This window comes from Pyrus communis, chromosome 4 (genome assembly GCF_963583255.1).
Source record: "Pyrus communis chromosome 4, drPyrComm1.1, whole genome shotgun sequence".
Taxonomy (NCBI): Eukaryota; Viridiplantae; Streptophyta; class Magnoliopsida; order Rosales; family Rosaceae; genus Pyrus; species Pyrus communis.
The window spans coordinates 4,662,988-4,687,131 of NC_084806.1; the positions used below are offsets into that span (position 1 = coordinate 4,662,988).

Sequence of the window (24,144 nt, forward strand, 5' to 3'; positions counted from 1 at the left end):
TTCAATAAAGCGTACATAATACAATATAAAAGTATCAAATTTATCCCAACAAGTTAATAAAAACATATTCCAAGTACCACAAAATAGTACAAAACCAAAAGCATCAATCGTGATTTGTAGGAACCTTCTCATGTGGAGACATGACTTGTTGCAAAAAGTCTGTGTCATTAAGCATTCCAGTAAACTCTCCAGGATGGTGATTGGTGAGGCATGGGATGGAACAACGATGGCTGGTACGGCTAGGGGCGATAAAATTGTGTTGATCATGGATATGGATACAGAGGAAAATATTGATAAAGTATATTCTGACGAGATGATGAAGTATGTTGGGAAGGTGATTGGCACTGAGAGAATGACTGTTGCGAAGAAGGAGATTGACGCTCAGAGGGAGATTGTTGTTGTGAAGAACACTTATGTCGTGAGTGTGGAAGAAGACTGTGAAATCCCGTCCCTGGATTTCACTATTTAAAATTACGTATTTCGTATTCTTAGTTTTGACGCGTTTGAATTTGTGACGTATAATTTTTTTCGACAAGTAAAAGGATGAAATTACCCCTAGTGGATGAAACGGAATTCTATGAGGTCATATTTGATCCTTATGTATTTTTCCAGATTTCTTTACATATTTGGATAGTACTCGTCGATACGGACGCGTGAGCGCGAACGAAACGTAATTTGAAGTTATAACAAAAGAGTGATAAACGAACAAAATTGAGGGCAAAGTGGTCATTTGACCATAAATCTAAAAGGCTCCAAATTTGCTGGAGTAATGATCTGTGGTGCCATGTGTATGGATGGGATGAAAAGAAGAGGAAAGAAAGGATGGTGGGGTGCTGCCAATCTGGATGAGGGGGTAGGATGTCAACCAATCAAAAAAAGAGTAAGGAAGAGAAATGAGGGAGAGCCAACCACCAAAATCGGACCCCTGACCCGTTGAGTGGTCTGGAATCCCACTTGGTATTTTGGTTTCGTTGAGTGGTCTGGAACTTGATGTTGTTGGATTTCGTTGAGTGGTCCGAAATCTCATTCTTCAGAGATGTAGGCTTTGACCCAACTGTGTTGCTCTAGCCCTGCAGTTTGGTGCATTGTATATATTATTGATTGATATGATTGTGGAATAGTGTTGGAAAGCATATGTGTGTGAATGACATACCTGTGTGCATGGCAAGATCACAATTGTTATTTGGCTTATGGTTGATGTGTAGTATGGTACTTTATGTTTTCTGCTAGAAGTATTTTACGAAAAGTTTAGAGTTTAACAAATGGTGAATTACGAATGACTTGATTCCTGTTGAGGGTACGTAAGCAGTCTAACAAAGAGGTTAGATGTAGCCATAAAGTACACAAATAGTGAACTACGAATGGCTTGACTCCTACGATCTGTCAATTCCTCAGCTTCTGGCAAGAGCGTGTTGATAACGTGTTGTAGGCCTATTTGATTGAATGATCTTAGGGTTTTGAGAGAGAGGGCCGGTGGCAATTAGAGAGAGGAGAGAGTGATTTAATTGTGAGATATGTTTGTATCACCCCCATTGTGCCTTTATTTATAGTAGTAGGATAGGTAAAAACCTTTTCCTTTAAGATTACAACATTTAATGGGTAATCAACTCATAATAGGAATATAAGATACATTCTCATATCTACTAGTATTTACACAATTACATTCCTATTCTAAATATGATTGCAACAAGCTGGAAATTTTTGGTGAATTTTTTTGGCAGCAATCTTCCCACCCAATCCCTCTTTAATATTGGATGCTATTTTAAACGCACCTAATACTACTAATAGGGGCAATTAATATTTATGCCTCTAAAAGCTCATTAACAGATGCGATTCTTTTAATCTGCCCCTAATAATTCATTTTCCTGTAATGCAAAGATGACATGGAAATCAAGGCTAAGATGACATAGACAAAGAGATGTTAAATTTGAAGCTGCATTCAAATTTGATTTCTGTTATTTTCAAAAGCATTCCACCTGCCATACCTTAAATGGTAACATATTTAAGTATTATTTTATTATTTTAAACCAACAACAACTCAACTTTTATTATTTTTGTTTAAAAACACATAAATGAAACAATAAATTTTGGCATACCGGGTCGAAGGAAAATATAGACAATATGTCAAATTACCATATTAACCATCAAATTTTAATTTGATGTTTTGAATTTGACGTCTCCATTAGATATGCTCCAAGCCATCCCGCTGTATTCCATGAATAATACATGTTGAGTAAGCAAAAATTAATTAATTATATACGTTAGCAGTTATCTGGTAAGGAAAGTCGCACTTAGCTTTTATACCAGATACGTATATGCATCTGTAAAATGCTCAACTACACACAAATAGACAAATGGCGTTGGAAACAAATAACGACAGCAGCAAATTGCCGCGCACGCAATTGCTGCTACTCCAAAAACAAGGGTCTCCGACCCTTGGATCTTCCATACATTACTAAGTTGCCTCTCATCAATGCCACCTTTTCCTCATTGTTCTAATCAATTAATTAGACCCTAATCCATATTTGTCACACACCCTGGCATTAAATTCTATGTTTCTCTATATATACCTAGCATGCACAACTTCTATTTCAAAAAAATATCTAGACGTTAAACCCAAGTTCAAATTCTCTTTCCTCTATTATATCATCAAGGTTTTAGTGTTCCAATATTTGCTATCTCTAGCTTACTTTGTAACAACAACAAAAGTTGTTACAATATGACTACGACGACCTTCCCGACGGTTGATCAATGCACATCGGATGGACGGGAAAAGCACACGGTGGTCGCCGATATGGACGGGACTTTGCTTAGAGGCCGGAGCTCTTTCCCCTACTTTGCTTTCATTGCTTTTGAGGTTGGTGGGATACTAAGGCTCCTGTTCTTGCTCTTGGTTACACCACTAGCCGGACTCCTCTACTACTTTGTCTCGGAATCAGCCGGAATCCAAGTTCTCATCTTTGCAACGTTTGCGGGGGTTAGGGTTTCGGAGATCGAGTCCGTGGCCAGAGCCGTGCTGCCTAAGTTTTACTCGAGCGATTTGCACCCGGAGTCTTGGCGCGTGATCTCTGCATGCGAAAAGAGATGTATTCTTACTGCAAATCCGAGGATCATGGTGGAGCCCTTTTTTAAGGATTTTCTTGGATTCGACACCGTTTTGGGAACGGAAGTGGCCACTTATAAGGGTAAGGCTACAGGGTTTGTTTCCCCACCTGGTGTGCTTGTGGGAAAGAACAAGGCAGATGCTCTTAAGAAGGCTTTTGGAGATGTCCTGCCAGAGATTGGGCTTGGTGATAGGCACACTGACATTCCTTTCATGAAACTGTGCAAGGTTCGACAATTTTCTTGCTATTCGTTTTTAGTATTATTTTGTTTAATTTTAATCCTTAATCCATTCAATTTAGAGGAATTCTTGTGTCCGAAGTCTTAATAAGGCACCAAAATACAAGAAGTGTCACTACGAATATGTTATGAAAAATGTAATAAGGGTAAATACTACATGCCATAAGACATTTTTACAATTACTTTTTGTATTATTTTAATTAGTGTCATTAGGGTAATGCTAGGGAAACCAAATTTGGAGACTAAATTTGCAAACTAAATGATGTGCCATTAATAAGAATAAGCACGTTTATCGACGTGTAATTAACAAATCAATCATCAACTTCTATGTCCTTTAGTTTTCAAAACTTTGTCTACAAATTTAGCATTCCTAACATTATTCCTGTCATTAACTAAATTTACTTGAAACATGTAAATGTGAAAAATTGTTGCAGGAGGGTTACATGGTGCCAGCCAAACCAAAAGTGGAAGCAGTAACAAACGACAAGCTACCAAAGCCCATAATCTTCCACGACGGCCGCCTTGTTCAAAAGCCAACACCTTTCATGGCGCTCCTCACCCTCCTCTGGCTCCCCATCGGCTTCTTCCTCGCCTGCCTCCGTATGGCCGCCGGGGCACTCCTCCCCATGCCGCTCGTCTATTACGCCTTCTGGGCCCTCGGCGTCCGTGTCACCGTCAAGGGCACCCCACCACCTGCCCCCAAAAAATCCACCAGCCACACCGGCGTCCTCTTCATCTGCTCCCACCGCACCCTCCTCGACCCCATCTTCCTCTCCACTGCCCTCGGCCGCCCCATCCCCGCCGTCACCTACTCCGTCTCGCGCCTCTCCGAGTTCATCTCCCCAATCAAGACCGTCCGCCTCAACCGCGACCGGGCCCTCGACGCCGCCATGATCAAGAAGCTTCTAGAAGAGGGTGACCTGGCAATCTGCCCGGAAGGCACCACGTGTCGAGAACCCTTCCTCTTGAGATTCTCCGCGCTTTTCGCTGAGCTGACGGACGAACTGGTCCCGGTGGCGATGGTGAACAAGATGAGCATGTTTCACGGGACCACCGCACGTGGGTGGAAAGGGATGGACCCCTTCTACTTCTTCATGAACCCGACCCCCGCGTATGAGGTGACGTTTTTGAACAAGCTGCCGGCTGAGCTGACGTATGGGGGCGGGAAGTCGAGCCATGAGGTGGCGAATTATATACAGAGGGTTATAGCGGCCAGCCTTTCGTATGAATGCACCGGGTTCACCAGGAAGGATAAGTACCGGGCTCTTGCCGGAAATGATGGGACGGTGACGACTGAGAAGCCGTTGCTCAAGCCCAATAAAGTCATGGGATGCTAGCTTTATATTTGGGAATTATTTTTCAGATGTATTTAAAACTTTGATTTACTAGCTTATTTGAATATACTTTTTCTAGCCTGGTTAAATGTTTATGTAGAAATAAATGGCACGGGAAAATAGAATGTTTACCAAGAAGAAAATATGTATTTATATTTTCCTATTGTTTATTTGGGAATAATCAAATTTCAAATGAAATTGATGTTTGATAAGAACAAAAAGTTTACCAGTTATTCTTATTTGGATTATATTTTTTGTTATGAAAGTCAAATTGTGGGGTTATTTCATGCATTGGAATTTCATAAATGCTTATGCAGAAAATATTTCTGCTCGTAATTGTTTTTGCTAATTAAAAAAACTTCGGTTAGAAGCACACTGTAATTTTTATTGAAAAAAATTCCTTCCCACTCTCTATATATTTTGTATAAAAGAACACGTTGAAACTTTTATCGAAATTCATATGCAAAACTTAAAAAACACCTCAAATTGCTTTTATAAATACTTAAATTTTTCTGTCAAATGTTCTTAGCAACACTTTTAATTAATCATTATAAAAACAGTTACAAACAGATAGAATTCTAATATTACGAACAATTTTAGAAACAAAACACGATATAGGTGAAGATCCAACGGCTATGATAGATTCCATTCTTTAGGCCAACGGATGGTTACGACAAATCCAAATAAAATAAAGCGAGCGAGTCCTAGGTGTTTGTAAAATGGTTGCAAAGGATGAGCATATCGTTTTCCCGCCTGTGTCTCCCTCCTCTCGCTGCAAGCTCTATATCTCTGACCAAAATCATGAAATCACCGCATTGATTTTGCTTACAGATTAATTAAAAGGTAAAAACCAATTAATTAACAATGGACTCGACGACGATTTCACATCTTTCACACGGATCGTTTTCGTCGAGCATCGGAGACTAGTGGGAACTCGAAGGCAATCTTCCGCTCAAAGATCGCCCCAAGGCCTTCAAAACATCCCAGTTCGACCACGATGTCTACGTCACCACCAAATGCCACGCCATGAGTGATAAGGTCCCCAATCTCTCTCTCTCTCTCTCTCTCTCTCTCTCTCTCTCTCTCTCTAATTTTCATAATCACATCTGATGAAAAAAAAATTGAAAAACAATTTAATTTGTGACGAGAAAGATAGATACATAATTATAAACAACCAGTGACACATGCGAATCTCTTTAGGCACTCAGAATCAAATGGCACCATTGTAAAACTCGCTTGATAGCTATTTTTGCTTTTTCCGTGATCAATTTATCAGGGAATATTAGCACTTAACGTAAGTGTAACCCTTTGATAAAACTATTAGCATTGCTCAGTGTAAGTGTAACCCTTTGATAAAACTATTTATTTTGGGCAGTGTTTGGCCGGAGGACGACTGGTTTGCCAAAGTAGCTCAAATAGCTACAAAGATGTTGACAGGGAACTAGTGTGTAAGTTCAGGGCTGGAGATACTATCATAAATAACTGGCTAAAATGTGTTGGACGATGATATATATGGAACTGCTGATCAGTAAGTTCGGGGCCAAAGGTACTATCATAAACAACTGGCTAAACCCACATGTGCTTCTCATTCATGTTACATCTTGTACGTATTGAAGTTAATGAAGCACATGTAGATTGGTATGTTTAATAATTTCAAACTTAAATTAAGAAATAAAACTGTTGACTCAAAAAATTACAAAACCTACGTGGCGCGCAGGCCGAGTAACTAGTAAGCTAACTACGTCCTTCAGTCGGATGCGGGGCGTGCCAACTCGTCGGCCGAGCTAGGCCGAGGAGTAAAATTTGTTGATGTCGCGTTGAGCGCGTTGTTGACTTCTGTCTTGCGATTGCGACCGAGGAAGGAACACTCTCGGTCTCTGGGTTCTACAGCCTGAAGACAAGGCTACTAATTCTGCGGAGTTCACAAATCGTCGGAGCCCGATTCGGTCACTGTGATTATATTCGTAAGAGTATAAGCACGTCGAATCGAGACCAAACTATATGGGCACAGGTACTCAAACGTGATGTATGTCTTGATGGTAAACGTAGTTCGGCCGTCGGAATGCCGAACCCTGAAACTTACTTGCGAGTATCCAATCATAAAACCACTCGGCGTCCAGTACGCCGAGTAATGCAATTCGTAACACCTGACTATGCTGAGAAGGCTAGTAAGGTGACATCTGCCAACAAAGGTTCGAAAACCCTTCTCGGCCGAGACTCAGATAGATAACCGGTCGACCTCGACGCAGTGCTGTTTATCCAAACTGAATATGCTTCTCGGTTGGTTGATTCTGCGGCAGCAGTGCTGTTTATCCAAACTGAAGATGCTCGCCGGGTGCTTCCACAGTGCTGTTTATCCAAACTGAAGGTGTGTCGGCAAGAAAAGAAAAGGAAAAATCTCAAGGTGTTTGAGAAGTTTTGCGCAGGGCAATTGTATGCTGATTTGAAGGGGGTTTTCTGTTACATGATTTCTTGTATTTATAGCACCCATTCCTTGAAACCAATTCTGATTTGGATTGGGAATCCTTGCCCTATTTCGACTCTAACTCGAACAAACCTACTCCCACTGGGATTCTGAATTTTCCTTCTTTTCGAGACTCCATTCCTTGCCGGTCGAGAATCCTGGTCTCACCAGGACTTCCTCGACCTTTTCTATTCATCCGGACTACTTAGGATAGGATTTGGCCGACCCTGCCAGCTGGCCCGTGATTTATTATTCGGCCTATAGTATTTGTCATTACCTTGGGCCGAGCACATCCTGTTGCTCGGCCCAACAATAGTATTTTGGGCCCAAACAAAAACATATGTAGAAGCACATGTACATTGGTATTAAAGTAGAAGCACATTTAGATTGGTATGTTTAATAATTTCAAACTTAAATTAGGAAATAAAACATATGTAGTTTAATAATTTCAAACTTAAATTAGGAAATAAAACATATGTAGATGGGTATATGAATCGGAATGCAAAACCACTCTTTAGTTTACTAGAAAAAGGAAAATTCTACAATTTTTTTTATGATTAATTAGAAGCAAAATACTCTGATTCATTAATTTCCCTTGACTTGTTTAAACAATAGACAAGACCATCACATGGAGGATTGTGTTTTTGGTAAATACCATCACGTGCAAACACTTTCCTTGGTCATTAAGGAACTAATCAGAGAGCATGGACAAGAGTGTGGTCCTGAAAAAACTTCGTCCTGGGTAAACCACATGAAAAAAATTATCGAGGAAGGAAAAAAGCTACCTATGTTAGAAACAAAACAGAAAACGTTACAGTATATTTATCAGACAAGTAACTCATCGTGCTTTCTTGCTCTAGTCATACATTAAATAATTTACAAAATACATATAAGATTTTCGTTTATCATACTGGATATACAAGATTCTACGATTACAAGCAATATGCAAAATCTACTTTTAAATTGAAATTTGTTAACACATCGCACAAATAATACAAAAGATTTACTCTTCATGCGTAAAACAAGTTTACAAATACTTTCCAATTTTAGAAATTTAGAAGTTAATATACATAATACATTTAAATTAAATTGTCTTCAATGAGTTTTCAAACTATGATTTTGCGTTATTATACAAGCTTTCATGATTTTTTTATTTTTTATTTTTCACTTTTAAGTTTATTGATATTTAAGGTTGACTCCCCATTGGTAGAATTTCTAACTTTGCTACTAACAATAATACGAGAATACGTGACCAATCAAAGTAAGTGCATAATTAAGGCATTTCAACCATTGGATTTCAAATCAATGTAAGAGCATAATAATTAAGGCATTGGTAGAATTTCTGACTTCGCAACTAACAATAATACGAGAATACATGACCAATCAAAGTAAGTGCATAATTAAGGCATTTCAACCATTGGATTTCAAATCAAAGTAAGTGCATAATTAAGGCATCTTAACGCGTCGAACAAATAGTTGCAAAGATTTACTCTTCAAGTACAAGACAAGTTTAATCCGACCATGCCTATATATATTAAGCCCTAAAATACAAGTTAAACTCAGAGCAAATATTCTCCAAATCCCCAATTAATTAAGCAAAGATGACCAAGTTTCTATGGGTGGTTGTACTACTCATCACCCTCTCAACAGTTGGAGAGGGAAACACGAGTCCCAACAGAGCATGCAACCCCGATGACCTCAAAGGCCTAACCAGTTTCAAGGCCGGAATCCACGTTGACACTTCCGACCGCCTAGCGACATGGGTTGGCAGTGATTGCTGCGCGTGGGATGGCATTACCTGCGACAATAGGACCGGCAGAGTGACAGAGATCAACCTACCAGGCTTCATGACAAAAGATGATGCTCCTTTCGATGCCTGGATGGAAGGTTCTCTCTCTTCCAAAATAACTTTCATATCATTCCTTGAAGTTCTGCATCTTGGTGGTTACTCTGGCCTTTCCGGGAAGATCCCAAAACTCATAGGCTTTCGCCTTCCAAAGCTCCGAAAGCTCTACCTCTACCAAAACAGCCTCACTGGACCAATACCAGAATCCATTGGTAAGCTTTCAAATCTAGAAGAACTTTTTCTGCCTGGGAACAAATTTTCTGGGGCAATCCCATCAAGCATTGGGAGCCTTAAGAATCTGAGTTCGCTACAATTGTACTCGAATCGCCTTTCGGGTTGTATGCCAGATTCACTTGCAAGTTTGACAAATTTGGTGCATTTGGATCTTAATAGCAATTCTCTAACTGGTCACATCCCACGGAGAATTGGTCAGTTGCAAGTCTTGCAAGACCTTGATCTTTCAAACAATCTTTTGTCCGGTAAGCTTCCACCTTCAATGGCTAATCTTTCAGCCATTCAAGTAATTTGGTTGGACACTAATTTTCTTAAGGGGCCAATTCCGTTCCCGTCAAGCTCTGCGAAAATGACTTCTCTCAGGCTCTTAAGGCTGCAGAATAATCGACTCATCGGAAAAATACCACCCAACTTCGGAGATCTGGTTTCGCTCGAAGTTGCTTTCTTATCAAATAACAAGCTTGAAGGAGAAATTCCAAAATCCATTGGTCAACTCTCACATCTTGCATACTTCAACATCTCTCACAATATGATTCAAGGATCACTGCCTTCTGAGATGTCTTCCCTCAAAAATCTTAACTCGCTCGATCTGTCATTCAACCGTTTGAGATTCTCCTCCGTTCCAAAATGGTTTGCAGAGTTGCCTGTTTCTCGAATTTCCTTGGCAAGTTGCGGAATTCAGGGCCAAATTCCAGAGCTCTTACGCACGATTCCGACTCTCATACAAGAACTAGACTTATCAGCCAACAATCTCACCGGAAGCATTCCGACATGGATTGGAGATGGAAAGTTTGCTCAGGCGCTCTACTCATTAAACCTGTCCAATAATTCACTTATTTCAAAGATCCCCGACTCAATCGCAAACTTGCAAAGGTTGATTTTGCTTGATCTCCACGCAAACAAGTTAGCCTCCAACTTGCCAGAGGCCTTGGGAAATCTAAGCATGCTAGAGACTCTCGAGTTGCAGCAAAACCGCTTTTTCGGGAAAATTCCATACGGGTTTTTGAAGTTGAGAGCGCTAAAAACGTTGAACTTATCAGACAATCTTCTGGAGGGGAAAATCCCAGAGGGTAAACCGCTCAGTGACTTTCCGAAAAGCTCTTACTCCGGCAACAATGGCTTATGCGGAAAGCCTCTGGCTCCCTGCAAAGCCTAGTTGAAGGCCTCCTATCTATGTAGCCAAATAACTTTTGGAATAGAGTTCTAAATCTCTGATTTATATAAATTTATATTTCTTTCGTACATGCTCGGGCTTACGGTACGTTAAATATTAAGCATCTGATCTTAAGTAGTTTGAAAACTGAAGGATGCTTGTTCCCTCAGTTCTTTAGAATATAAAACTACACAAAAGATGACAGAATTTCTTCTTGAATTTGAGCTGCATTAATGAATAAATATAAGATTTACATTATCCCATCACTTACAGGGGGGTTAAAGGGGATCTTGGGTCAACCCTAGTTGGTGGTAGTTCATGTAATCAATTCCGTTCAATCGTATACAACATAAGATCTGCTCCGGCAACTCTTCGGGTTTGTTTCCCTGTTTGGAAATGCAAATGTAAGATATAGATGAATAACTTCAAAGGGCCAGCAAAAGAACAGAATAGGGGATTAATCATAGAAGTTTAAAACTTGCTACTGGGAAAATCACCTGAATCGTGAGCCCGACATCCAATATGCAGTGCTTTAGTCTATCTAGGAACGCTTCAAACCCTTTCCTAGAGATATAACTAAATCTGTGCATATCCAAATCAATCTCGAGGTAGTTTTCTCCCTGAAATCCATTACGGTTAGCAAGAAAAGAAAGTTAACAAGCCATATAAATCGAATGCGAATTGAAGACTCAAGTAAGAAATTAAAGTAATCCAAACACACTCACCATGTAAAATTCATGTTGAGGACGTGAAAGAACGGGCTTTTCATTGTAAGCCTGCATAAGTTTCCGCTCTGGTGCACTCAAGTGAAGATCTTCCACATTAGCAACACGTCCCAATATTTTCAACCTTTCTCGAAAGGAAACAGTTGTGTCCACAGGAAAACCTCTGACCTTTTCTACTTCATCGCCAATTAACCTCTGGTTTGAAAAAAGGCATGGACATGGATTAGTAAATTATTAAGCTATGCTACGATTCTCCCCAGCATCATAACTGATGATGATATGATATTTACGAATAAAGTTCGGTACGAAATGGGATTACAACAGAATCTTCAAAATGGCCCCATCTTACTCTGATGTTTTCTTGAAAATTAGGAGGCAGCTCTTTAGAGTACATATCATTAAGCTTAAAGTACAAAACAAAATTCATCCCTTCTCCATCCGTCTCTCCCTGAAAAATTGCAGCAGGATACAACGGTACCTGTAGAATTAACGAAAGGGACAGTATTACAAAATCTGAATATATTTACACATATCTAGAAAGCAAAGCCATTTGAATCTCATTAACTAACGAGAAGGTATCTAAACTAACTACCCATCTTGAACTCAATTTGAGCTAAAAATTTAAAACAAGCAAGATGCATTTGTTTAAGCAGTGGACGGTGGGTAGAGTGGGAGAGCCTTAAAGTTAGAACCTAGCCTGGAAAGTTATTGTCACAGGTGGAAGGGTTTAACTCCTCGACTGTTACAGCTTATTCGCTATTTAGAAAGTATTTCGATTCAACTTATTTTCTGAATCCGAGCTGGATAGTTTGGGAAGTCTACCACTAAGGGCATACTCCGCACAAGAATAACGGAGTATTAGAAAAGATGGACAACTGTGCATTACAGGAGAAATAGAAAAGGAGAGAGGCAGGGAGAGAAGCAGAGGGAGATCAAATTTACCTGTACATTTACGACAAGAATAGCGGGAAGATCTCCAGAAGAATTAACAACAGGCAGTTCGACAAACCGAGCTATATGATCTATCTTTCGCTGAGATAAAAATACGTCGAGACCAAATGGATAATATGCAGCATAGCTGGGAGCATGTTCCTTCTTTCTGTCCCTGCAATAAAGAATATCAAAAAGTGTGAATTTATTTATGAATATGTCCTGTCCCTATATGAATGTACATATGTACATGTACTAGTGCTTAAACTAATTGAATACTTTCCTCCGGGAATCTTACTTAAAATAATTCGGTCCCCGAACTTTGAAAGAATTTGGCTCAATATGTGACCAAGAATCAAACATTTTCTTTTCCATAGGGCAGAAAGGAACTTGAGAACCTGCTATTGGTCTTTGCAGAAGCATCTTTGAGGACACTGGAAATATGCCCAAAAAAAAGGATTAGTTAAAGGAATTACATATCGATATCTTTACGCTAGACTAAAGAAAGAGTCAAGATGCTTACAATGTACGAACACTAAGACTTACAACAAAATGTTATGACATCTTTATGCTAAACTGAACATACCTGCTTTGACGAATGCCAATACTGCGTCTAAAGACTAAAGAAAATGCATACTCATGATAATACGATAAAAAAGAAGAGGATAATATGTGTGTCTACCATTTGCATGTAACATATTGGCACATCAAAACATTGTTCTGGTTCTTACATAAACTTGCGTTAGGATGTCCTTCTTTCCATTTGAAGGGAAGTTTTATGGCAGCCTTTTTCCTTGCACTTGGCGGGCTAGAAATCAGTGACCTTCTCTTTTCAACCGAGGGAACAGTTGAAGCAAGACAAGGCAGACAATTGCTTGGAAGAATCCCACAATTGTCCAATATTCCTTCCTCCTTGGTAGAAGATTCATCCACAGAAGAGGAGATTTCATCGAGGAACACAGGTTGGTTTGCTTCAGCTGTCGAATGTCCATCAACGTCCTTACCACTCATGACATGATTAATGCTCTTTTGAGAAACCACACTGACAGAGTTGTTTGCAGAATCCCCTCTCTTATGCATCTGATCAGTCGATGAGGCATGCAGGTCAATAATATTATACTCTCCGCAATTGGCATCTCTCAATGACAAATTGCTTGATACGGATACGCGTTCAAATCCATTCACAGATAACACCTCTGCAAATATCAAGAGTTTCAGTAATTCAAACCTAAAAGCATCTAATTAATCAGAAAAAGACATGAAAATGAATACAATATGACTGAAATTAGACATCTGTGAAACTTTACCATCCTGAACACTATGGAAATCTTCGTCGCAGTCAGACTCAAATCTTGCAACCGGATCAAACCATGCGTCTTCACTACTTTCTGCGGATGCGATGACATTTTTAACAACAATCAGGAACCATTGCCATAGAAAAAATTACAGTAAAACGCAATTTAAGAATTAGAATGTTCGAAGAAAAAGAAAATGCCACCGAAATCCTGAATAATCTGTCGGATAAAATTCTGTTCCGGAATGCCATTTGCATTAAAAGACCAAGACAACATAATCTTTCAGTAGCAATATCTTCTTGCTTCATATCAAGTACGAACTAGCTCCGAGACGGATTTACTTAAAGACTGAACCTTTCCAGAAACAAAATCATAGCATAAATTAAACATTTGGTGCTTCTCAAATTAAATTACAGCTTTTTCTCTGGTCAATTGCCCAATCTTAATTATGATGTTCTTAATTATTATCTTAATCAATCACGTTCTTTTAATTATCAAGATAACTACTCACAAGAAAGCTCAAAGTTTCCCATGAACAAAAAAAAGAAAAACCGAGAATTATAAATTCCAGAAAAATAACTCAATTCCGAACAAGAAGCTCCAAAATTTCACCATTTTACAACTTCTAAAACAGAGGATTCTAGAGAGGGAGAGAGGGAGAGATGAAAAAATGGACCTTGGAAGGTGCGGTTGTTGAAGGTGGAGCGATCAGGCGGGGTGGACCGATCAAACTTGTCCGGCGATCCTTCCGACAACCGACCGGCCCGACCCGGACTCTGTTTAGCCCGCCCGTCTCTCCTCCTCTTCCGGGTTCTCTTCCTCTTCGACGAGCTCAATCTCCCTCCGACGCACCCCTCGGGCTTTGACACGCACGCCCCCATAACCCCCTCCCTCCCTCTCTCTCGCGCTCAGATATCAACAAAACAACCGTCGCCAATTCACCATAGCATAATTAGAGAGAGAGAGAGAAAGAAAGAGAGCTGGAAGGAGGTAGCGTTTGTTTGTTGGTCGTCGGTTTTTTGTTGGTTTTTGTTTGTTGGAAGCAAATGCTCGAAGCGGAAGCTTTAATGGCAGGCAGAGTCAAATAAAAGGAAGGAAAAAGGAGGGAGGGAGGGAGCGAGAGACGGCAGTCGTTGTGGCAGCGTAAGGCATCTCTATTAAGTTTATAGCGGCCAGTGGGTGGTGGGGTCGGGGACGGGAGTACGCATCCAAATGATTTGACACGTGGCGTCATGTGGTTTTACTTGACCCGGGAACGTGTGGGTTTTCACTCTCTCTCTCTGTCGGTTTCGACGCTGGCGTGTGGCTTACGTTGTTCCGAAAAATTTCACGGTGTAGTTGGAAAAGTTTTTTTTTTTTTTTTATTCAAATTTACGCCGTTGTGCAATTGTCTGATTTTTGTTTTATTCTTCTTTAGTAAATAACGAGTTTAATATTTAATTATGATTAAAGCATTATATAATATATAGTCTATCTTTCTTATATTTTTGTATCAAAAGTTCGTTACAAAAATCTAATTAGATATCTTTCTTGTCATGTCATTCAGTGCATCTCACGTAAAAGTATAAGATTATTTATTTTGATCCCCTAACTTTACGTGGCTTCCGGTCACGTCACTCAATAATGCATTCATTATAAAATGTCTAGGAAGATTAATTTAAAGACAAAATTTGTAAGCTAAACGATGTGTCGTCAATATGAATGAACATGATTATCAACGTTTAAGTAATAAACAAATTATCAACTTCTAAATCTTTTAATTTCTAAAATTTCATCTATAAAGTTAACCTCCGGCATTACCCAAATATAAATATCTAACTCTAAAGAGAAATGACTTTTGACGGTAAGGACCAAAGCAGTATTCGTTGTTCCATTCCATCTGGTTTCTTATTCTTTCCATTCTAATAGTGAGTCCAAAAAACGTCGTCGTCTCATAGATGATAAAGCTGTGCTACAGTCCTTTGACAATTACAATAAGGTCGGCTAGCCTATATTTACCATTTCTACTGAAATGATTAGGGAAAAAAAAAATCAGAAAATCCTTTTATTTTAATTAATAATAATAATATTATTATTATTTCTTAACTACAAAGAGAGAGAGAGAGAGAGAGAGAGAGAGAGAGAGAGAGAGAGAACTAAATAAAAAGAGAAAGAAACAGAAAGAAGAACCACTTTTTGGTGATGGTGGATAGTTAAGATGGGTTTCCCCTTCCCATCTTAATATCTCGACGCTTTCCTTTTGTTTTGTCCACTCATTCCTCACCTACCAAAATTGATTTGATTTTTTTTTCTTAAAAAAGAAAAAAATATTTTCTCTTGATACTCCGCAAGTAAAATATAAATTAAAATAAAATCCATGCTTTCATTGCTTTATGTTTGTAATTGTATAATATTATGCTCACTTGTAGGATTTTGTTCTTTGTATTTTGTACGTACGCAAGGTATAAAGGTAATTTCAGTACGGGGAAGAAAGATTATTGGAAATTTTGTAATTTATTGTACAAAAACACAAATTTTGATTGATATGTAAGCTTGTCACATCGCCTACCATAAATATTTAGCTGAATAAACTTATGTATCATAAATATAATAACAATGACAGCAAGAAAAATATTTTATACATTTATATTTCTATATCGGCGAATTTTGTTGTTGATGCTTGTTGTTAGAAATATTTGTATTATGCTGAGGGTTTTTTTTATTGTTGTTGTTGTAATTTCTCATTTTATACAAAAGAAAGAATAATTATACTAAAACTTTAAACTAATCTTGAAAATTACATTATATTTTTTTAAATAAATTTTATACAATACCGAATACAAATACAAAATGTTGGAAGTAGGACTCGTGTACTGCCATATATGTTGTTGCGTGTAGGTGACCTGGCAAGGCCCCACGTTGCAGGTGTGAAGGCGGTAAACCAATAATAAGCAGCAAATAATGAATTGATGAATACAAACGTCGACACGAACACTAAATTCCATGAGGAAACGTTCGTGCATGTCCCCGATAGCGACACCCAAACGTCCACACCACCTTTGCCATTGGTGGTAGGGATTGACATTGGAATTGCAATTGGGATGCATTGCACGTCCTTCAAATGGAAATTTATTTTAACGTGTTCGGAATATAGAATGATACACAACATGTTATTATAAGTGGAGATAAGTTTTAATTTTTAATTGTCTCTTCATTTATATAACGACATATGGTGTATCATTCTGTGTTCCTGACACATTGAAAAATCTCTCAATTTTTTTGAATCTTTGAGTAACTTGATCAATGTTATTGGACATGGATCCTCTTCAAATCCATTGGTGTTCATCAATCAAGTCACATCATCCTGGTCATTGAAATTTGATTAAAAGGCTAAAATTATTTTAACTTTTAAAGTAAGCTCCTGTTTGTATCCGTTGAATTAAATTTCAATGGTTCGGATGATGTGAGTTGGTGGATTAGGACCAATGGATCCGGAGAGGATCCATGTCCTATGTTATTATATAAGTGGCGATAATTTTCAAGCGTCTCTCCACTTGTATAGTGATATGTGGTGTATCATTCTGTGTTACAAGCATACTAAAAATATCTCCTTTTTTGAATCTTTGAGTAACTTCATGTATGGTCTATGATTTAGTAGAGTGTGCCATTGTTAATTCATGATTCCTCATTTGTTTATTTAATGATTGTTCTACCAAACAAACTATATGACTTGTTTAGCAATATTCTTAGAGGGTGAAGCAACTAATTAATGCAATTAAGTAGTAAAAGAGCTTTAATTGGTGTTTACTTTATTCTCCTAATCGGGAATCAAAGTCCATGTTTGTTTGGAAATAATATTGGAGTGCTCGTTACTCCAAGGATTTAGGTGGCTCTGCCATCGGCACGAAGCTGCATAAAGCCTCAAACCTTTGTATGTTTCCAGCTACTTTACTCTTGGGATTAACTTCTTTTTTAGTCCCTTTAAGATTTGAAATTTATGGAAGCACCAAAATTGAAAAAATAATATTCAGACATACGATTCATACAAGTCAGTAGCAACCTCAATAAAAATATTATACGTTAATTTACGAATTATAATATAGATGTACAATACTTTTTATATTCTATGATTCGTAATTGATAACTTGTGTTATAACATTTGAAACTCATATTCAAGATAACTTGTAAAATGTTAGCTCAAATTTGAAACCCCCAACTTCTAATATTTTTTTCTTCTTTGTTAAGAAAAGCAAAAACCAATGCATTATGCTTCTGTCGACTGCATTCACGCTCATAAGCACTTTCGTTAAAAGTGTTTTTTTTATTAAAATTGCTTTATGAAGAAACATATAGTAGATGATTCTTTCAAAATGCTGGTACAACCTAAAAACAAAATCAATTTTTTTTCTAATGCCATCATAAATGACTGTTTAAACAAGAATCGATATCAATCTGTTACGACTTTGACACATGATTTATGCACGGGTACTTAATGTATCGAAATCTCTACTACCAAAGAAAAAGAAAAAAGAAATATCTCCACAATCCAAGAGAAAAGAAAACAAGTGAAAGTTCAAACGGAGTGACGTACCATATTCATATGGCAAAACCAAAGTTGACCAATGTTTAACTACTTGCTTGTGATGGGCATTCCTCGAGTTAGGGGAGGGACCATTAAATGTCATCTGGGAAGTAGTTAAGTAGTTGACTCATGTGCCGTCCAGGTAAATCTGCACGCCAACTTATGATGCATCTAGGTTTTACTTTTTGTACGTCCTATTACAAACACCGATCCAACAATCTTCACACTTCATGTCCTATTAAAACTTTTTGAGTATTCAGTATTCCGTAGCATTCAAGAAAATCTTTTTACTAATACTTTCGAAGTTAAGACGAGAGAAACTTAACTGCAATTCAGATTTTAACATGGTAATATCATAAATTTATCATGTATTGTCATGTGTTTTAGTCTGTTTATATAACATTGTATGATTAATCTGTAATATCATTACAATGACGTTTTAATTGCATACAAGTTCTATTTGAGGATGAAACTTATTGACATGTAAATTCTACTTGACGTCTCAACTTAATGAGCTGTCTTTTCTTGACTAAAATCCTTGACAACATGTTTGATTTTCTTACAAAATTTGGTAAGGTTGAGTTTCCCTAATGGATTTGGTACTAACCTCGTTGAAAGATGGCAACAATGGTCATCAAATTCAAACTTAACCTCGTTGTCTCCAAGGAAAACCAGACAGCTGGAAGTCCATAATATATTACCCCGTAGGCTTGAATTTGTAATTTCTCTCTTACCTCATAGACTAGAAACCGAGTTTAAAATAATCATAATACTAATATAAAAAAAAAAATTAAAATTTTCATCATGAAACACACGCATTTGAAATGTAGCCTATCGAAGTTTTTCTCCTAGGCGGTTATAAAATGGTGAAGAACTTGTGTAGCGGGCGTTCAATATGAGCATAAGTGTATACAACACGCTCCAATTCCAATGCCCATATCTTGCATCATCCTACCGATATGCTTGTAAACTTTAAGATAACCTTAAGATTATGTTCAAGAAATCTATTGTAATCACTCAAATGGTTTAAATGATATGATGGGAGTTGAGCACTCTGAATCTATATGCATTGATGTTGTGCAATTATCCTGACCATTAGATTCGGCAAGCAAGAAAATCAATCAAATCGTTGGGCTGATTGCTAATGCAATAGAAGAATTAGAATTAGATTACCATATAAATCATCGCATGAAACAGATTTCAGCACAACTTCGTACCTTTATAGCATTTGGTGAGACACTTGCAACAGTTAAACTGCCAATGCCAACGAGGAAACAAACACCTACATTATTCAACGCAGAATGACCAATCGATGAGTTTTTCAATTTACAACCTGTAAAATTCACTTGCCTTTGACACGCATGAGTCCAAGTTAGGTAGTTGTTCCCAGCTGACTTGCAATTTTGAGAAGAGGTTAAGCTGCGTGTATTTGAAACGTCCATATCAGTAGAGTGCATGTGTACATCGAATCACAGCTCTCTCTCGTAGAAACAAAATTGCTTGCATCAAACATGGTATGTGAAGTGAGATAATATCTTATCTTCACTTGCAGTGAGTGCACCATTTTCTGCTTTGATGAGCAAGTGTGTCATTTTCCGATATCACAGAACACGAGTGGGTTGTTCTAGAAGCATAAAGGTTTCCCTGGATGTTCATCTTACTTATTCTAAGAGAGTAAATGTATACATGTACTACTCTACTCACTTCGATATTTCAAATGCAAGCAGCTTCACCTCCATCTCAAAAGTGAGGCAGATGGGAACAAGTTACAAGTGTTGGATAAACATCAACAATCAATGACAAATTTATATATGCTAATAAATAATAAATGCGAACAGATAACTTAACAGAATATGAACACAATGAATTTATATATGCTAATCAAGGATATACTCGTTACCCTGAAAAGGAAAGCTCGAGAAGTTTAGTCAAGTTTACCTTTCAGATACCACCTCTCGGCAGGTACTCTTTTATACATTGGTTCAAATTCATGTTTCTCACAAGGGAAAGGAACAATGCTCCATGACCAGAAGGAACAGAAGTAGTGTAACTGGTCAACAATATATTTACTGTCAAAGGAAATTAATTTGTGATTGTGCAGGCATGATAGATGTATTGGATGGTATACACTTGAGTTGTGGTTTTTGGGTCTGTATAAATTAGAACATATACATTCACAAGTAAGTCCTAATCCAAGCTTCCAATAATCCAAAAAGGGGAAGGAAAAGAAAAACAACCACGTTGTTCACTCCCGAAATTCGCCATGGGCATCACAGACATGTCGGGAATTTACTCGAACAAGGAATTGGTGGGTTGCGAGTGTGCCACTACTAGATGCCGCTAGTAGACGGGATTTGAATATTAAGATTGCACCTGAGTTCAACTTCTAACTAAGATATTGTGCCATTGAGTAGGAGTGGCTCAAATCAAGGTTCTTTATTTGCCTTAAAGATAAGGACTTTACTTATGTGGAGAAATGTAACAACATGTAAATGACAAGGTTGCTAGAAATGTCAATGACAGAGGAAAGTAAATGACTGGTATTGTAGATTACTTGTGAACTAAATGACTGGAAATGAGTTGTACATAAACTACAAAGGAGATCGATACTACCGGTGAGTAGCAGAACTAATAATCTAGACAAAAGAAAGCTTTTCTAAGGAATCTATTGCCAAAAGAACTGGATCTGGGCTGATTACAGCTTTTGGATGCAAATCTGGCTTGAGAGTAGAGTTTGTATGTTTGCTTGTTTGATTGGTTGAGTGTCCATAATCCTTGTGCATCTGCTTCTTTATATAGAGATCTGAGAAAGACCTTTGCTGAGAACATTGAGCTTGCCCGAAAGAAACTTTTCTGCCAGCTTGTATGTGAAATGATATTAAAAATGACAACTTGTACTTCCACCACATGTCTCCACCACTTGCAATAAACTAATAGTTAAAAGAAGCAAGTTGGCTTCTTTCACCAGATGTCCACTTCCATGTCTGTATGTTGCCTTCCAATCCATTTGCAATGAGAAAGCATGCTATTCTTTTTATTAAACAAAACTCTTGGCAAACCTCCACCATCCAAACAAAAGGGGAAAGCAGTATTATAATGTCAAACTACCCTACTTGCAGCTAAATATCTTTCCAAGTTAGCCTTCTTGCACAATGATCCTTCAAATACCATATTTAGCCCGAATAGCCCAAATGGGTAAAATTGGGTACATTTTAGGTGCAAACACATGTATTCAATAAGATATGAGTTAGATATGAAAAACTGTTCAAAGGATGAATATCAAAGTTTGAATTGGAATATTTCTCCAAGACCTATATTACACAAGCTGCTACGAGTATAAAACCTTAGCGGTTTCTTCATGTGTCGTTGTTGTGTTCATCAGAAGCAACGGAACACTCCCTCCGTACTTGGAACGGAGAGACTGCAAGAAATTGGAACAGTGATGTTAGGATATCTCAAGACTCAAGGGAGGATCATGGGAAACAGTATGCAAATTTGAAAGCAACACACAGAGAGATAGAGAGTTGTTAAAACCAACCTCAATGTGCTAACAATTAAGTTCCACTGGAGCAAAACGTGAAACACCTAGAGGACAACTAAATACACACCAGAGTTCATATTGAGCAAGTTCAAATTTGTTTCAGCACCAAGCTACCTCATGTCATGAGCAATAATCAAAGAGTACGCGATGGGTTTTCCAGCTTGATATCCTATATTTTCACTGCAATGTTAAGATTCAAACTTTACTCAGAGGAAATCAAACACGCAAAACAGGATCAATCAAAAACAAAAATAAGAAAGGCTAATCAAAGCTGGAATAACAGCCAGAAGAACGTTTTATTCAACAAATTCTCACTTATGTATCGTCTTCTTTGCCTCAACCACCCTACCAAAAGTCTGTTGGCATAAAAGCAAAGCTGGATAACATCCGGAATCAGAGATTCATACAACAACATAAACCTAAAGACTGTATCGGCGACAGAACGCAAAAGAAAGACCGTTTTTACACTCACTTTCTTGCCTTCCTTCCTACTGCAGTATCAACACTGAGCATACTTCAACTACTGACACTAGACTTTGTGGTTCACTTGCTTTCTACTACTACTTACCTGAAAAAAAGGAAAAAAAAACGGAACAGAAAAAATGTATTACAACTCCACGGTGTCACTGTACTTCACACATCTTTCACTTGCTCTGGATCAATCTTCTTTGTCTCCTTGGTCTGGTCCCATGGCAACAGGAACCACACAAATGTGGTCAGCGAACGACACCCCGTGCCAGAGAAAAGACTCTTTTTCCCTCATTAACTTTCCGCGATGGAGGAACATGTAGTTCTGCAGCTCTGGGGTCTGGAACCCTGATGGATGGTTTACCAGTATCTTCTTCAAACTCTCCAGAGTCTTCCAAGGTTCTATCTCCACAGAGACTTCCGCGGCACCTCCACTTGCATTGTGCTCATGATGGCGCACTGTCACCACCCAATCACTCCTCTGAACTGCAAAAGGAAGCTCACAAACAAGAACAACGTCCTCATCCTTTATCTCAAGTTCAGAGAAGGTAGAATGCTCAGTGACGAGCGTGTAGGGACTCAACCTATCGTCGGTATTAAAATGAAATAGGGAGTAGAATTTCGGAACCAGGAAGGCCTTCAGGCTGTCTTTCAATCTATCCAACTCGATCCTCAGAAGGGTCAAAGTGTGGAAGGTGTTGACCCGCACCACAACGGCAGGCAAGTTTACTCCTCGAGGAGCCTTCAGCCCAATCTGATTGTCTTGTATTGCTTGCAGGCTTAGTATTGGCCGACAGACAACCACATTGACGCTGAGCTCTTCGGTTTTTACTCCCCGAGGAATGGCACTGTCAAATTCAGAATACAAACAAGCAAATCAATTAACTGCTCACTGGAAACAACTGAATGAACAAATTGACCACAGAGAAAATCAATGAAAAATGATTACATTGAAACTTTAATATAATATGGCTTCTCTTAGCCTTGGCTCCCTCTTCCCCACTTTCAACGACGGCCATTTGTTTGGGTGATCGTCGTCAAGGAGGGGCTTTTGGGTCGGGAAGCCAAGCCCGCCTCATGGAGCGAAGACGACGACAGTCCCTGCAGCTGGGCCTGCGTCAAATGTGACCCGACAACCGGAAGAGTCGCCAAGGCTGTCCGATCACATCGGCCGCGGCCTTCTGCGGCTGCGAAGCCTTCAAAGGCTCTCGCTTTCCGACAGCAACGTCACTGGGTTTATAAACCCTGATCGCCTATCTGGGTCGGTCCCAGAGGGGTTTCCCTCAGGGTGGTTTCTTCGGCGGAAACAACCTCACGGGCGGATTCCGGAGTCCCAGAGCTACATTAGCGGAGCCGCCGGTGGTGGGTTGCCGGCGTTGCCCAGAGTTTGGCTTTTTATTAACAATTTAACTACTTAAATAACCGTGAAAAGTTCAAGAAATTGAAGCCATAATCCGAAATTCGGAAGGAAAATAAAGCCGACGTCAAATAAACAAGAATAAGGGCGGCGAACCAGTTAATGACGAACTTGTCCATAATCTGCATGCTACTTTTGATTTCGCGCGGCCAATCCTTTTCGAAGGTCTCATCTTTCTCTTCTTCTCCTCCTCCGGCGGCGGCTATGGGAGTTACACTGCCAATCAAAAACAAAATCGACTTAGAGAAAGTTGCTCCTATTTACAATGTCATATTTCTTCTCCGATAAACAAAGAACGGAAAATCAAGAACTGAAAGAAAACGTTTACCCAGTGACGCAGAGGAAGCAGTTCGGTATCGATACCAAATCGATTAATGGGACGGAATCGTCTTCAAGATACATGGTTTCCCCCTGGAGACGATGTTGTAAAAATTTCTGTTGATCAAACGGAATCCCGTGCGATTCTTGGATCTTCTTCTGCAAGTCGCTTAATTTTTCGGAGAATCCCAGTTGGACTGAAAACATAGGCGGGCCGAAGGAGGTGCGGTTATCAAAATACAGTGGGTATTTCTTCATCCTTTCTAAGTTTGAACAAGAAGAAAAAGAACTTGAGAAATGGGTTTAGAGAGAGAAAGATGACAATGCTGAACTTGTATCTTTGGAAGCAAGAAACTTTGAGGTGATACCACTGATTTATACCCTTCCCGGCGTTCCCGCTCATGATCTGTTTTTCAAAAACTCGATTGTAATTTTTTATTAACCTTGGCTGTTATTTGTTTTTTACTAAATTGGGTTTGTTAGTGAATGAGGATGTTACTTTTACCCGCCTCGTTT

General features: G+C 38.7%; 3 protein-coding genes across 3 annotated transcripts; 2 read left to right on the top strand and 1 right to left on the bottom strand.

The window, feature by feature from the left end:
- The first annotated feature begins 2,587 nt into the window (after positions 1-2,587).
- Positions 2,588-4,897, top strand: LOC137732233 (glycerol-3-phosphate acyltransferase RAM2-like). The gene is made up of 2 exons (XM_068471536.1): positions 2,588-3,331; positions 3,777-4,897. The coding sequence occupies exons 1-2, from the start codon at positions 2,720-2,722 to the stop codon at positions 4,677-4,679; spliced, it is 1,515 nt and encodes a 504-aa protein (XP_068327637.1). The 5' UTR covers positions 2,588-2,719; the 3' UTR covers positions 4,680-4,897.
- Positions 4,898-8,741: 3,844 nt separating this feature from the next.
- On the top strand, positions 8,742-10,376 carry LOC137731375 (LRR receptor-like serine/threonine-protein kinase ER1). Its single transcript, XM_068470484.1, has one exon. It carries the CDS (start codon positions 8,742-8,744, stop codon positions 10,374-10,376), a length of 1,635 nt encoding a protein of 544 aa, XP_068326585.1.
- Positions 10,377-10,627: 251 nt separating this feature from the next.
- Positions 10,628-14,442, bottom strand: LOC137731665 (uncharacterized). Its single transcript, XM_068470845.1, has 9 exons — positions 14,000-14,442; positions 13,336-13,416; positions 12,760-13,224; positions 12,327-12,462; positions 12,041-12,203; positions 11,448-11,576; positions 11,099-11,293; positions 10,871-10,993; positions 10,628-10,759 (listed from the first exon to the last, which is right to left on the bottom strand). The coding sequence occupies exons 1-9, from the start codon at positions 14,202-14,204 to the stop codon at positions 10,652-10,654; spliced, it is 1,605 nt and encodes a 534-aa protein (XP_068326946.1). The 5' UTR covers positions 14,205-14,442; the 3' UTR covers positions 10,628-10,651.
- Positions 14,443-24,144: the final 9,702 nt, after the last annotated feature.

Bases quoted from the DNA above. Each gene is read 5' to 3' on its own strand.
- LOC137732233 (XM_068471536.1), top strand. From the start codon at position 2,720: ATGACTACGACGACCTTCCCGACGGTTGATCAATGCACATCGGATGGA. The intron at 3,332-3,776 runs GTTCGACAATTT...AAATTGTTGCAG, and splicing joins CTTTCATGAAACTGTGCAAG to GAGGGTTACATGGTGCCAGC.
- LOC137731375 (XM_068470484.1), top strand. From the start codon at position 8,742: ATGACCAAGTTTCTATGGGTGGTTGTACTACTCATCACCCTCTCAACA.
- LOC137731665 (XM_068470845.1), bottom strand. From the start codon at position 14,204: ATGGGGGCGTGCGTGTCAAAGCCCGAGGGGTGCGTCGGAGGGAGATTG. The intron at 12,463-12,759 runs GTAAGAACCAGA...GCATATTTCCAG, and splicing joins ACATCCTAACGCAAGTTTAT to TGTCCTCAAAGATGCTTCTG. The intron at 11,577-12,040 runs GTAAATTTGATC...TTAATTCTACAG, and splicing joins TTCTTGTCGTAAATGTACAG to GTACCGTTGTATCCTGCTGC.